The sequence below is a fragment of the Salarias fasciatus genome (assembly GCF_902148845.1).
Source record: "Salarias fasciatus chromosome 23 unlocalized genomic scaffold, fSalaFa1.1 super_scaffold_20, whole genome shotgun sequence".
NCBI classification, from domain to species: Eukaryota; Metazoa; Chordata; class Actinopteri; order Blenniiformes; family Blenniidae; genus Salarias; species Salarias fasciatus.
Genome location: NW_021941230.1, coordinates 4,694,707 through 4,707,624, shown reverse-complemented (window position 1 = coordinate 4,707,624; position 12,918 = coordinate 4,694,707). Strand labels below are relative to the sequence as shown.

The following is a 12,918-nucleotide window of genomic DNA, read 5'->3' as shown; positions in this document are numbered from 1 at the left end:
ATAAATGAATAAATAAATAAATAAATAAATAAATACAAATTAATCGGGAAGTTTCAGCAATAGATTGAAATTTTTAAATTAATTTACTGTGTGTGTGTGTGTGTGTGTGTGTGTGTGTGTGTGTGTGTGTGTGTGTGTGTGTGTGCACCCCTGAGCTCACCTCATCTGCAATCATACACCTGTAAAAGACAAGAGAGAAGTTGATTGTACATTGGAAGCAGTTTCTTTTTAAAAACAAAAACAAATAAATAAATAAATAAATAAATAGACAAAAAGATAAATAAATAAAAACTATAGCAAAAAGACATAAATAGATAAAATGCATGAATAAAAATATAAATAAATAAATAAATAAATACATAAATAAATAAATAAATAAATAAATAAATAAATAAATAAATAAATAAATAAATAAATAAAATTAAAAAAAGGAGAGAGAGGGAAATGTGTGGAGGAAAAATATTGACTGGATTTAATGAGTCCGCTGAGAATTATTTGGTTTTAATCAACATTTACTTGCAGGGAAGATGGTTTAATAGACAGCGTAGACCTACGTGATCTAGACCGCGATTCTCACATAATGGCGATTCGAGCGAAAATGTGTGATTATGTTTTTGTGGCAATGGAGTGTTGCCCATGTACGGAGCATGTGCCCAAAAACCTTAAAAAAAAATTCCACCAGAAAAATGCTGCGATTTGCTGAAAATTTCGTTTCACTGCGAGAATTTGATTTTTGATTTTTTCAAATCTCTCACGCGGTTGCAAACAAGTGTCGAACCAGTTTTTGGAAAGTTTGGATATTTGCAAAATGAGTGACAGCGGTTTAAAAGACAGCGTAGACCTACGCCATCTAGACCGTGTTTAAACGTTTCGAGTGAAAACACATCGTTTTGGTGCTTCGCTGTCGTGCACGTACCGAACATCTGCAGAAGAACTATTTACAAAAGGCAAAAGATTTGCAAAATCTGCGCATGTTTTCAAAAAAGTCACGTTTTCAGCACCGTTGCCATGGAAACGGTGTTGCGCAAGGTTTCATAAAATTTGCTTAAAAAAACTTCCACCTTAAAAGAAGGGGTAGACCTACATGATCTAGACTGGGTTTCTACATAACGCTGTTTTGAGTGAAAAAAAAAGGGTTGTTTTAGCACTTTATCGAGCGTGTACAGAAGAACTACTTACAAAAATCGCAGTCTGTGCATGCTTTCAAAAATGTCGCTTTCAAAACTTCCACCTTCAAATACAGCGTAGACTTCTGTCATCTCGACTTTGCGTTTTGAGTGAAAACGCGTCTTTTTGGCGCTTTGTTATCGTGCACGTACCGAGCACGTCCAGAAGAACTGTTCTCAAAATGTCACGTTTTGTTTTCAGCATTTCCGAGCGCCGTTGTCATGGAAACGGGGGCTTACGTAGACCTGTGTGATCTAGATCGCATTTCTATATGACGTCGTTTTGCGTGAAAAAGCGCCATTTTGTCGCTTCGCTATCGAGCGTGTGCAGTTGCAGTCTGCGCAAGGTTTCAAAAAATGTGCTTAAAAAAAATTTCCACCTTAAAAGACATCGTAGGTCAACATGATCTAGACTGGGTTTCCACATAACGCCGTTTTGAGTGAAAAAAAAGTGTTGTTTTGGCGCGTCGTTATCGAGCGTGTGCAGAAGAACGACTTACAAAAATTGCAGTCTGTGCATGCTTTCAAAAATGTCGCTTTCAAAACTTCCACCTTTAAATACAGCATAGACTTCTGTCATCTAGACTTTGCGTTTTGAGTGAAAACGCGTCTTTTTGGCGCTTTGTTATCGTGCACGTACCGAGCATGTCCACAAGAACTGTTCTCAAAATGTCGCGTTTTGTTTTCAGCATTTCCGAGTGCCGTTGTCATGGAAACGGGGGCTTACGTAGACCTGTGTGATCTAGATCGCATTTCTATATGACGTCGTTTTGCGTGAAAAACCGCCATTTTGTCGCTTCGCTATCGAGCGTGTGCAGTTGCAGTCTGCGCAAGGTTTCAAAAAATGTGCTTAAAAAAAATTTCCACCTTAAAAGACAGCGTAGGTCAACATGATCTAGACTGGGTTTCTACATAACGCCGTTTTGAGTGAAAAAAAAGTGTTGTTTTGGCGTGTCGTTATCGAGCGTGTGCAGAAGAACTACTTATAAAAAGCACAGTCTGTGCATGCTTTCAAAAATGTCGCTTTAAAAAAATTCCACCTTAAAAGACAATGTGGACCTAATTGATCTAGACCACGTTTCTACATGAAAAAAAAGTGTTATTTTGGCATTTTGCCATTGAGCAAGCACAGTCGCAGTCTACGCATGGTTTCAACAAAGTCGCTTTAAAAAAATTCCACCTTAAAAGACAGCGTAGACATATGTCATCTAGACTGGTTTTCTACGTAACGTTTCGAGTTAAAAAAAAACGCCCTTTTGGCACTTCGCTATCTAGTCGCAGTCTGCGCATGCTTTCAAAGAAACCGCCTTAAAAACTTCCACCTTAAAAGATAGCGTAGATCTACGTGATCTAGACTGTATTTCTCCACAACGCCGTTTTGAGTGAAAAAGCGCCGTTTTGGCGCTTCGTTATCGAGAGCGTGCAGTCGCAGTCTGCGCATGCTTTCAAAAAACTCCCCTTTAATAAAATTCCACCTTAAAAATCAACGTAGACCTACCTCATCTAGACCATGAAAAAAAAAGAAAAGAGGTGCGTTTTTCCATCCAGTTCGATTTTTTTTTTTTTTTTTTGTATTGTGACGTCCGACCTCTCGGGGAACGACACTCTAATGGGGGGGGGGAGGGGGGGTGAGATTGGGGTCACGCTCGACACGCCGGAGGTCAAAGCCATCAAATCATCGGCGGCGGCGGCCATTTTTTTTTTTTTTTTTTTTTTTTTCCCCTGACACTTTGGGGCTTGTGGGTTTCGGAGATAACATTAGAACAACGCCGCTGCTGCTGCTGCGGAGGAGGATGGTTTGTGTGTGTGTGTGCGTGCGTATGTGTGTGTGTGTGTGTGTGTGTGGCAGCGTGCCGTCGTCAAGCAACGCCGCCGCCGCCGCTCGCCGGTCTCAAACCGTCAAGACGACACTCGGGTTATTTAAAGGAGGATGATTAATGCGTCGAGGAATGGCAAGCACCTGCCCCGCGCGCGCTCGTGTGTGTGTGTGTGTGTGTGTGTGTGTGTGTGTGTGTGTGTGTGTGTGTGTGTGTGAGACGGGAGTCGGACGCACTTCCTTTTGTTCACCTATGTGTGTGTGTGTGTGTGTGTGTGTGTGTGTGTGTGTGTGTGTGTGTGGAGCGCTGACTGGGCCGGCAATTAGAAAAACCACCAGTGGCAGGGCGCACATTAATCATGTTCTACAGCTGAAAGGGTGTGTGTGTGCGTGTGTATGTGTGTGTGTGTGTGTATGTATAAGAATAATGAGAGTGTGTGTCTTGAGGTATCCGGAGCCGTTTTGCTCCGACACCATGTTGGAAGTGTCGACGAATAAAAGCAAGGTCGAGACAATCGAGGGTGGAAGGAAGGTACCAACACTGTAAAAAAAAATCCAAATCTAAGCAAGTTTTTTTTTATTATTTTGAGTAAAAATGTCTCGTTTTACGTGACTTAAGATAATAAAAGAAACGAAAACTGTCATGATTCCAGAGAACTTCTCTTAAATCAAGTCGTTCTATCTTGATGAAATGTAATTTTTAAGTGAATTTATATAATAATTCAAGTAAAATGAGACTTTTTCACTCAAAACAAGTTAAAAAAAACTTGCTCAGATTTCAATTTTTTACAGTGTAGCTCTACTCTCTAAACTCCATTCTTCCTCCTAACAAGGCGTGGAATTCGTCACAAGTTGTTTTATCATAACGGGATGTTTTCTCGGCGGGAGACGCATCCTAATTAAAACAGCGTGAGAAACTTTGATGGGCGACTTTTCGAAAAAAAAAAAAACAGCAGAGTTTTGCAGATTATAAATCAACGCCGCCGCCCAGCTGTGCCGATTCCATTAAAGTTTGGAGTTTCGTTAAAGAAGGTAATTGAATCATCAGATCTATTAATATATCAAAATGAATTATTAAAACTACAAAGTATGGGAAAAAACTAAGGCAGTGTGAGACTTTTTAAAAGGCTTACACTGCAAAAATGGTGGAAAAACATAAAAATCAACAGTAGATTAAAGAAAGATTTTTTTTTTTTATAAAACTAGTGAAATGATGCAAATCATCCATGCAGCAAACACATTTTCTGAAAAACAGTTTACATTTTTTTTTACAGTGTATAAAAGTAAGCTGTAAATATATGAATTTAGTGAGTTTATTTCATTAATTGACACTTTTGGAGGATAGAAAGTAATTTATGGATGAAAAATGAGACATTTGGAAGAGAATTAGTGTCAAAATAAAGGTTTAGGTGAAGAAATGTAAGAAAATTTTCAACAATTATTTATTAAGCACAAGATAATAAACATGCACTGTAAAAAAATGTGTGGCACAAATACAAGTTATCAACAGTAAAGTGAATAAAGTGAGTGTTAAAACTAGTGAAATGACGTGTCCATGCAGCAAGTACATTTTACTGAAAAAAAAGACTTTCACAAAAGAATTTTAAATCAGGAAATAAGTCTCTCTGTCTTAAATTGATCTGAAATCAAGTGATGAATAAACTTTGTAGGATTTTGAAGTTTTGCAGTTTTTGCAGTGTGTTTACAAAAGGTGCAAAAAATGGATGGAAACCGTTGCATATGGACGTCTGAAAACTAAAATAGTGACTTTATCAGATTAAATGTCAATTTAAATGTGAAAAAAACAGCAGTTTCATGACTTCACGCAAGTTTTAGAAATTCTATTTCTATTCTATTATTTTAGTCATCATGGTTAAAGAGCTGTGTTGTTTTTAAGTGTATTTTTTTTTAAGAAAACCATCAAGAAAAAAGGAAATACTGTGGAAAAACTAGTGATAACATCCATAATAATTCATCAAAATGTAGAGCTGGGGATCATGTGCATAGTGATGGAACTTTACATTGTGAAAATATGGCCGACAGGGGGAGGAGCTAGACAATGAATATGGGACCGAGGACAGAACCCTGAGGGACGCCACAGGACAGGTTATATGGCTGTTAAACATTTTATATGAATCAACTCCATTAGAATAGTGTATAAAGTGTTGAAACTTGCTTTTTGTGAGAGATAAGTATTTCCATGCAAATGAACATAATTTTCAAAAAATGTCAGTGTAAATAGGAAACTTTTCTGAAAATGAAACAGAAAAACGGCTTGAAATATAATGGATTCTTGCATGAGGAATTGTGCTTTATATTGAATATGAATCTAAATAACCAAATAGAACCAAAACATGTTTTTTGGGTTTTTTTTTTTTTTGTTTTTTTTCATATATATAAGTGATTATAAGTGATCAGCACAGCTTGAAAAAAAAAATCTGACATCTTAATTAATTAAATAGTCCATAAAAAGTTACTTTTCTAAAATAAATTTAGTGTTAAATGGCACTCAGACGGTTTATTTGGATGATTTGTGGAGCTGCGAGTGATAAATATTAATGGCGGACTGTAAAGTCTTACCTCGATCCTGCCCGTTCCGCCGCGCATGCGCACATATTCCAAGATGGCGGCCCGCATCAAGCGCCGGACCCGGACCGTGACGGTGTGTTTCACGGCCGAATTAGGAGAAACGGGTGTGATAAAGAGCGTGTATGGGTGGTAACAAGCAAGACCAAACCTTTTCAAAGCGACAGATTGTGGTTAAGAGCGAAAAAAAAAGCGAGAGAAAAAACCGTTTACTTCCGATAGACGGCCAAACGTCACTTCCGCCTACCGGCCAATCAGAACGCTTCACAACCTGCGCAGTAAAAACGGGATTAATCCTTCGTGTTTTTTTTATTTTATTTTTACAGTAATGATAATAACAAAATCCTTCGTGTTTTCCTTGTAAATATGAAAAATCACAATTCAATATTAATAAATTAATTCAAAATTAAAAACGTCATTGAATATCATTCTAAATTACCGTATTGGCTCGAATATAGGACCATTTTTTATTTTATTTTTTTTCCAGAAATGGTATTCTCAATAAAGGGGTCAATCGAGGACTAGATTGTCGTTACACATATGCACCGCTAGGTGGAGCCAAAGTACCGGTGACCAGGAAGCGAATGGCGTTTTCACAGTGATCTGATGAAAAATGGAGGAACAGCGAAGTGAGCAAACAACAGAGGCGAAGTTTTAATGCTGACTTTAAGCTGACGGAAAATAAAATATGAAGTAAAGTAAATAAAGTATAAAGCTATTTACATCATTAATGCAGTTATTGAACCTTTGAGGCTACTTGATTATTGCGTATTGTTGCTTATTTTGAGAAAGACTATATTTTTTCATTTAAGACTGCAGTACTATTTCTTGATCTTAAATCACATGAAATGTTATTTCCTAGAATAACTGTACAATAAAAAGTTGTTTTATGAGTAACCTTATTGTCTTCGACGTAATGTTATTTTCACAAAATGATATTTGAAAAATATAATAAGAGTCGTCGTGTATTCGGGACAATACGGTAATTCAGAATTAAAAATGCCACTGAATATCATTCCAAATGGCATTAGCTGTGATGGATTTTACCCCTCTCCATCAGGAAAAATCATAGATCTAATCTAATCTAATCTAATCTAATCTAATCTAATCTAATCTAATATAAAATATAAGATAAAATCTGCAGATGATTTATATGAAAATCAGAGTCTGGTTGTAGAAAGTAGTGATACAGACCAGAACCTGGAGCTTTGTGTTTATTTACTCTCTGAAAATCAGCATTTTTAAATGGGTTCCAATGAGAAACCAGCCTCATCTCCCCCTGCTGGAATTTTCCTGGTATTACAGCTTTTTTGTTGCACTTGCGTATTGTCTTCATGGTTTATAAGCGGAGGTTGGCGTTTAGGAAAAACACTAAAATATCACACTTCTGGTGTTTTTGTGCAGGGAAACAAAAACTCCAAATCTGGACTTTTTTTTTTTTTTTTTTTTAAATATATATCTCTTTTTTTGGGGGGGGGCAACTGTCTCAACAATCCAATCAGCCACATCTCATGGGTTTTTATTGTACTCCTCTCCTCCCGTCGCATTACGCCCCATCTAGCTCCATAAAATCCACTCCTGCCCTCCCACGCAAGGCCGCCGCGCCGCCGCGTTTGACGTTTCGGTCCGCCGCTCACATGGCGATGGCGGAGGAGGAGTGGATTTAAAGGGGAGAGAAACGCCGCCCACAGTTCCTCCCACGCCGTCGGATATCCGACATCAATATGTGGCTGCCGGGCACATTTGAGGAGTTAGTTTATAACGAAGGGCTGCAATTTCTTTTCCCCATAGTTGACTGTCTGCCTCCATTTAGAGACGGTTAGAGCGGTTTATACTCGTCTCTTTTTCTCCACTGCAGCAGACAGTATGGTTCAATCCACAGACTGTATATAAAAGATGGGCGGAGCTAATGTGACGTCATCTACAGACTGTATATAAAAAGATGGGCGGAGCTAACGTGATGTCATCCATAGACTGTATATAAAAAGATGGGCGGAGCTAATGTGATGTCATCCATAGACTGTATATAAAAAGATGGGCGGCACTAACGTGATGTCATCCATAGACTGTATATAAAAGATGGGTGGAGCTAACGCGAGGTCATCCAAATGTCTCATTTTTTCAGCCATAAATTCACTTTTCATCCTCCAAAAGTGTAAATTCATTAAAGGTGCCTTGAGGAGTTTGCACGTTTTAAGCAAAACAGCGCCCCCTGCAGGCCTTGGGCATAATGCAGCTTAGTGAAAAACTCGTCCCTGTGGCTCCCGTGCACGGAAGAGGGGGACTCCGTCTTCGCTCGTTTAGAAGCGCTCAAGTAAGATTTAAGTTTCTTTTACCTGGTGGAGTCTGTGCTGGAGTTGTGGCAGTGCTAGAAGCCAGTCTTTTCTTACTTTCTGGAAACTCCTGCTCAGTTGTTGCTCACTAAGCATCTGGCGGAGTAATGGCGGACAAGACGATACCTAGCCAGCCGGAGCGTGCGTTACGTCATTCCTTTCAAATTCTCCCCAAAAAAATGCTGGTGCCGGACCGGCACTGCAACTTTCAAGTGATAATTAAGCGCTGTTAGAGGTACTTGTAATGAATATGTCAGGGCACATTGTACACATCATTAAAGATGTGTAACATATTTATGGTGGAAAATAAATATTTGTAAGGTTGTAAAACTCCTTAATGCACCTTTAAATAATCAGGTTTCCTGCTTTATTCCAGTCTATGCTAACCGCTATGCTAACAAAACTGCTGAGTCATGGCCTGTTTGTTTCCAGTACACTGCAAAACCTGCAAAAATTTCAAATCTTACCAAATCTTGTTTTGAGTCATAAAGTCTCATCTCACTTGATTTCGGGTCAATTTAGGACATAATAAGACAGACTTATTTCTTGATTGAAAGAGTTATTTCTTTGATTTAGTCTTAATATCTTTGATTTAACTGACCCTTTTTACAGTGTATGTTGTTTGTCTTGTGTTTAATCATCAATTATTGAACATTTTCTTCCATTTCTACACCAAAACCTTTATTTTGACACTTATTTTCCCATTTTTCCTTGCAAGTATCTATTTTGTCAGCCATAAATCCACTTGTTATCCTCCAAAAGTGTCAATTTATTAAATAAAATCACTGAAATTCACATATTTAGAACTTACTTAAGTCAGATTTAATATGCTATCTTGTGTTTAATCAACAATTTTTGAACATTTTCTCAAATTTCTACAACAAAACCTTTATATCGACACTTAATTTCCCATTTTTGTAGCCATACAATCCACTTTTTATCCTCCAAAAGTGTCAATTTATTAAAAAAAACTCAACAAAATTTATGTTTTAAATAAATAATTAAATAAACTCACCAAAATTCACGTATTTTTTTTTTAACAATTATTCACCTTGTTTTGTATTTCTGCACCAAAACCTTTATTGTGACGCCTATTTTCTTCCAAACGTCTCATTTTTTTAGCCATAAATCCACCTTTTATCCTCCAAAAGTGTCATTTCATTAAATAAACTCACCTAAATTCATGTAATTCTAACTTACACACTGCAAAAAACTCAAATAATAAGGTCCGTACTCATTACTTTTTGGCCTTATCGATCGTATTGATACTCACCGTCCGTCCCTGGACAGGGCGAACTCCACCCCCTCCCGCTGGAACGGCATCAGGCGCCGCAGGAGCCGGGGAGGAAGGCCCGACAGCTGCCGCGACCATCTTGTCTCACCGCAGGAGGCCGGCGGTCCGCCGCCGCCATCATCACCGACATTCTCCATATTCGCAGGATCTCATCGGTTTCTCACTCAAAATTCTAGATAAGACAAAAAAAAAAAAAAAAAAAAAAAAAAAAAAAAAAATCAAGATGTTGGCAAGTTTTAACCTGATTTAGCATCCATTACTCATGAAAAAGCAGGTTAGGTTTATGTGCAATCATGAAAAGTCAACGTTGATTGCACAAAATTAAGATTACAGAGTAAAATGCTTAAAAAAATGCAAAAAAAATTGCTTTATGCATGAATTGAATCGGCTTCACGGGCAGTTTTACTGTTGTGAACACATTAGAAACAGCGTTTAGTTGAAAATCTTGCTGCAATTAAGGTCATATGGCAAGTTGGATCGTCAATTTTGTGCCATATTTTTAATACCAGTTGGTTTCTGGTGTCAAAAAAAATCATCAATTTATTGCATTTTTGTATTGATTAATATGAAATATCACTTTATGATGCAGTTTTTTTTTTCCAAAATAAAATAAATAAGAGAAAAAAAATGACAAAAAAATCAAGATGTTGGCAAGTTTTAAGCTGATATAGCATCTTCTACTTATGAGGAAGCAGGTTAGGTTGAAATCCAGTCAAGAAAAGTCCAAATTTATTGCACAAAATGAAGATTTCAGAATAAAATACTTTTCTGCAGCTGGGAAAAAAATGGCAAAAAAAATAAATTTGTGCATGAGTTTAATGTCCTGATCTGCTCAAGAAGCCAAAATCCCGGATGTGGAGACGTTTCGCAGGCAACCTTGCCTCAGTTTTATACACTACAAACAACATTTTGTTCAAAATAATGACTTAAAGGTGCTGTAGGCAGGATTTTGCTAGTCAATGCTAATTTTTCTGTGTTTTCTTTGGATTAAATGTTCGAGTATCCATTGATAATCCTTTAGGAGTGTAGCATAATTGCACTACTGCGAGGGCGCAGCGTTTCCATCTGTCTCTGTTCTGAGCTGAAAAGGAATCTCGACAGCTCCAGGTATCTTTGACCAATAAGAAGAGCCCATGAGGCTCTAACCGTGATTGGTCGAGGGGCGTTCGTCACACGTTCTTGTGGGAGGGGCTTAACTTGCATAAGGGCGTGATGTCAGAGAAAACAGGACAGGATTGGCTGTGTTGGGTTTCAAATCGCCAAATTAGATGGGTCAAATCGCCATCTTGCTTAGGTAACCCTAAGCAAGACGGCGGAGATGCGGAATCCTGCCTACAGCACCTTTAAATCCAACAGGAAGTGCATGATTTCCCTTTCAAAGTAAAATTTTCATCAAAATCACACCTCGATTTATCTTATCCGAGACCGTTTGTCGAAAAATTACAGGTTAACCAGTGATAATAACAGCATGTTCTACCTTTTCAAAATAAAAGCCCGAAATTCCTTCAAAATAAAAGCCCTTTTACAACAGAAATTGAGGTCAAATCATGAAAATGGATGTTTACGGAGTAGTAAGGCTCCAGATGACCTGGATTTCGGTCAGCAAGGTACGACGACGCTAGCAGCTTTAATTATTCATCATTATTATTATCAATAGTATTATTATTATAAAAATGCCAAAATAAACAAATTTGACCCCGTAAATATTCACAAAAAAATCACTAAATTTGGCATGCACATCATGACTGGGGAAAAAATATTACAAAATTAAAAAATTAACCCCATCTGCTCTCTAGCGCCACCTAGAAACACTAACATGGCCGCCACGGCCCACAGGAATGACGTACAGAGATCATCTCACTGAGATCTAAAATTCACACGCTGACACCCCGGACCTAAATCCAACAGGAAGTCCACGATTTCCCTTTCAAAATAAAATTTTGATTAAAATCACTCCTCACGAAAAACAATACAAATCTTGTCTGAGATCTTTTGTCGAAAAAATACAGATTAGCCAGTGATAATGACAGCATGTACTACCTTTCCAAAATAAAAGCCCAACATTTCTTCAAAATAAAAGCCCTTTCGCAACAGAAATTGAGGTCAAGTCATGAAATGGGATGTTTACGGAGTAGCAAGGCTCCCAGTGACCTGGACTTCGGTCACTAGGCAGGAGTACTTTAATTTTAACACAGTCATCAATGTGTTGAGTTATTGTATTGATTAATGTGAAATCTCATTCTAAAATGTAGATTTTCTTCAATAATCAGCATTAATATGACCGTATTAACGCTGTTTTTAGCCTGAAGAAATCAGATCATATGCCGTTTCTTGTTTCATGTTGCTACAGTTTCAATTTCTGCAGGTAAACAAGGAAAACCGTCACGTGCAGCCCCGATATGATCGATACTGGAAGCAGATCGGATCAATAACATTCACACAGAGGGATTATTAAACGTAATAGTTTCCTACCAGGTGGAAAAGTGGAGTAGATCTCTCCAGGTTTCGGTATTTTTCTTTCTTTTTCTTTTTTTTACAGAGCCGAACTGAGGCGCTGCACCAAAATAGTTTCCCGGCAAATTCGGGGTGCGTTCGATTTATCCGCCCGCCGCCCGCGGACGGCGCGGTGCTACGTTTATACAGACGGAAAAGGATAAAATAAAAGATATGTGGGGATTTGTTGAGGTGATACAGGAGGGGGTGAGTGTCAGGGAGACAGCAGAGCGGAGAACGAGGGGGGAGAAAGAGGAGAACGCATCCGGCGGAGGGAGCGACGGCAGGTTTTCCCAGCGCCCCCCCTGCGTGACGCACTGCGAGCCCCGGCTGGCTGGAGCGCTGCTGCCGCTTTCTCCTTCTCCTCCGCCGCAAACGCCGCTCCGCAGACGCCAGTGAACAACCCAGCAGCGGTAAGGCTAACCCCTAGCCCCCCTCCCTCCCTCCCTCCGCCACTCACACACCGGCCACCGGGCCCCGGGCGGCCCCGCCGCCGGCTGACAGCTCCGCGGCGCCGGCGTGTTAATTCACCGTCTCCCGAGGCTGTATTATTATTAGCCCGTCCAGCCATTTTAGCGCTGTTATTTTTCGGTTTCTCCTCAACCAAAACACTCACCGAAAATATAAAAACTGCATCCGAAAGCTCCGCTCGCGCTCTTTAATTCGGCTGAGGTAGAAAATTGATAAAAGCAGCGGTTGGATCGCACAGCTGGATGGAGTAACTTTCAGGCCTGCATCCGCCGCGTCCGCCGTGAACGGTGTGCCGCAGCGGACAGTCTGTACCCCGGCTAGCTGCGCCGCGGATTCACCTCTAAATCATCCACCGAGTGATATATCTGCACAGCTTCTCAGCCGAATTCTTCGTAGGCTCATCATCTATCGTGCAAATGAGATTTATTTGTCTGCGTCAAGCCGTTTTGTCGATATATGAGGTTTTATTAAATCGCAGTGTTTGATAGTGGGAGTCTGGTTGGGACGAGCACCATGGAGGTCTGAACTGGACGATTAATCGAATCTAACGTGGGTTCTACGATTATATCGAATAATTCCCGATTTATCAATGAATATGTATGTTTTATACATCATCTATTTTACTGACAAGGCTCAAATGAGGTTAAATGTATTTATTGATCACACCTAAATAAAGTAAATGACACTTTTATTGATTGACAACTCTTAAAATCATCAAAAATTACAATTAAAATCGCCAATTTTGGATGAGAAGTTAAT

The 12,918-nt window shown here is 39.0% G+C and overlaps 2 protein-coding genes across 2 annotated transcripts in view; one reads left to right on the top strand and one right to left on the bottom strand.

Annotated features, from left to right (window-relative positions):
- zranb3 (zinc finger, RAN-binding domain containing 3) overlaps positions 1 to 12,431 on the bottom strand; it is a gene marked incomplete at its 3' end in the record, with an annotated part of 103,253 nt that extends 90,822 nt beyond the window's left edge. The window contains exons 1-3 of the mRNA XM_030086382.1: positions 12,305 to 12,431; positions 9,175 to 9,367; positions 161 to 179 (exon numbers count right to left, since the gene is read on the bottom strand). Of these exons, the coding sequence (XP_029942242.1) occupies positions 161 to 179; positions 9,175 to 9,332 (177 nt within the window). The remainder of the gene's footprint in view (positions 1 to 160; positions 180 to 9,174; positions 9,368 to 12,304) is intronic.
- Positions 11,876 to 12,918, top strand: part of LOC115383591 (R3H domain-containing protein 1-like) — a 40,623-nt gene continuing 39,580 nt past the window's right edge. The window contains exon 1 of the mRNA XM_030085724.1: positions 11,876 to 12,101. The gene's annotated coding sequence lies outside the window, so the exon portion shown is untranslated. The remainder of the gene's footprint in view (positions 12,102 to 12,918) is intronic.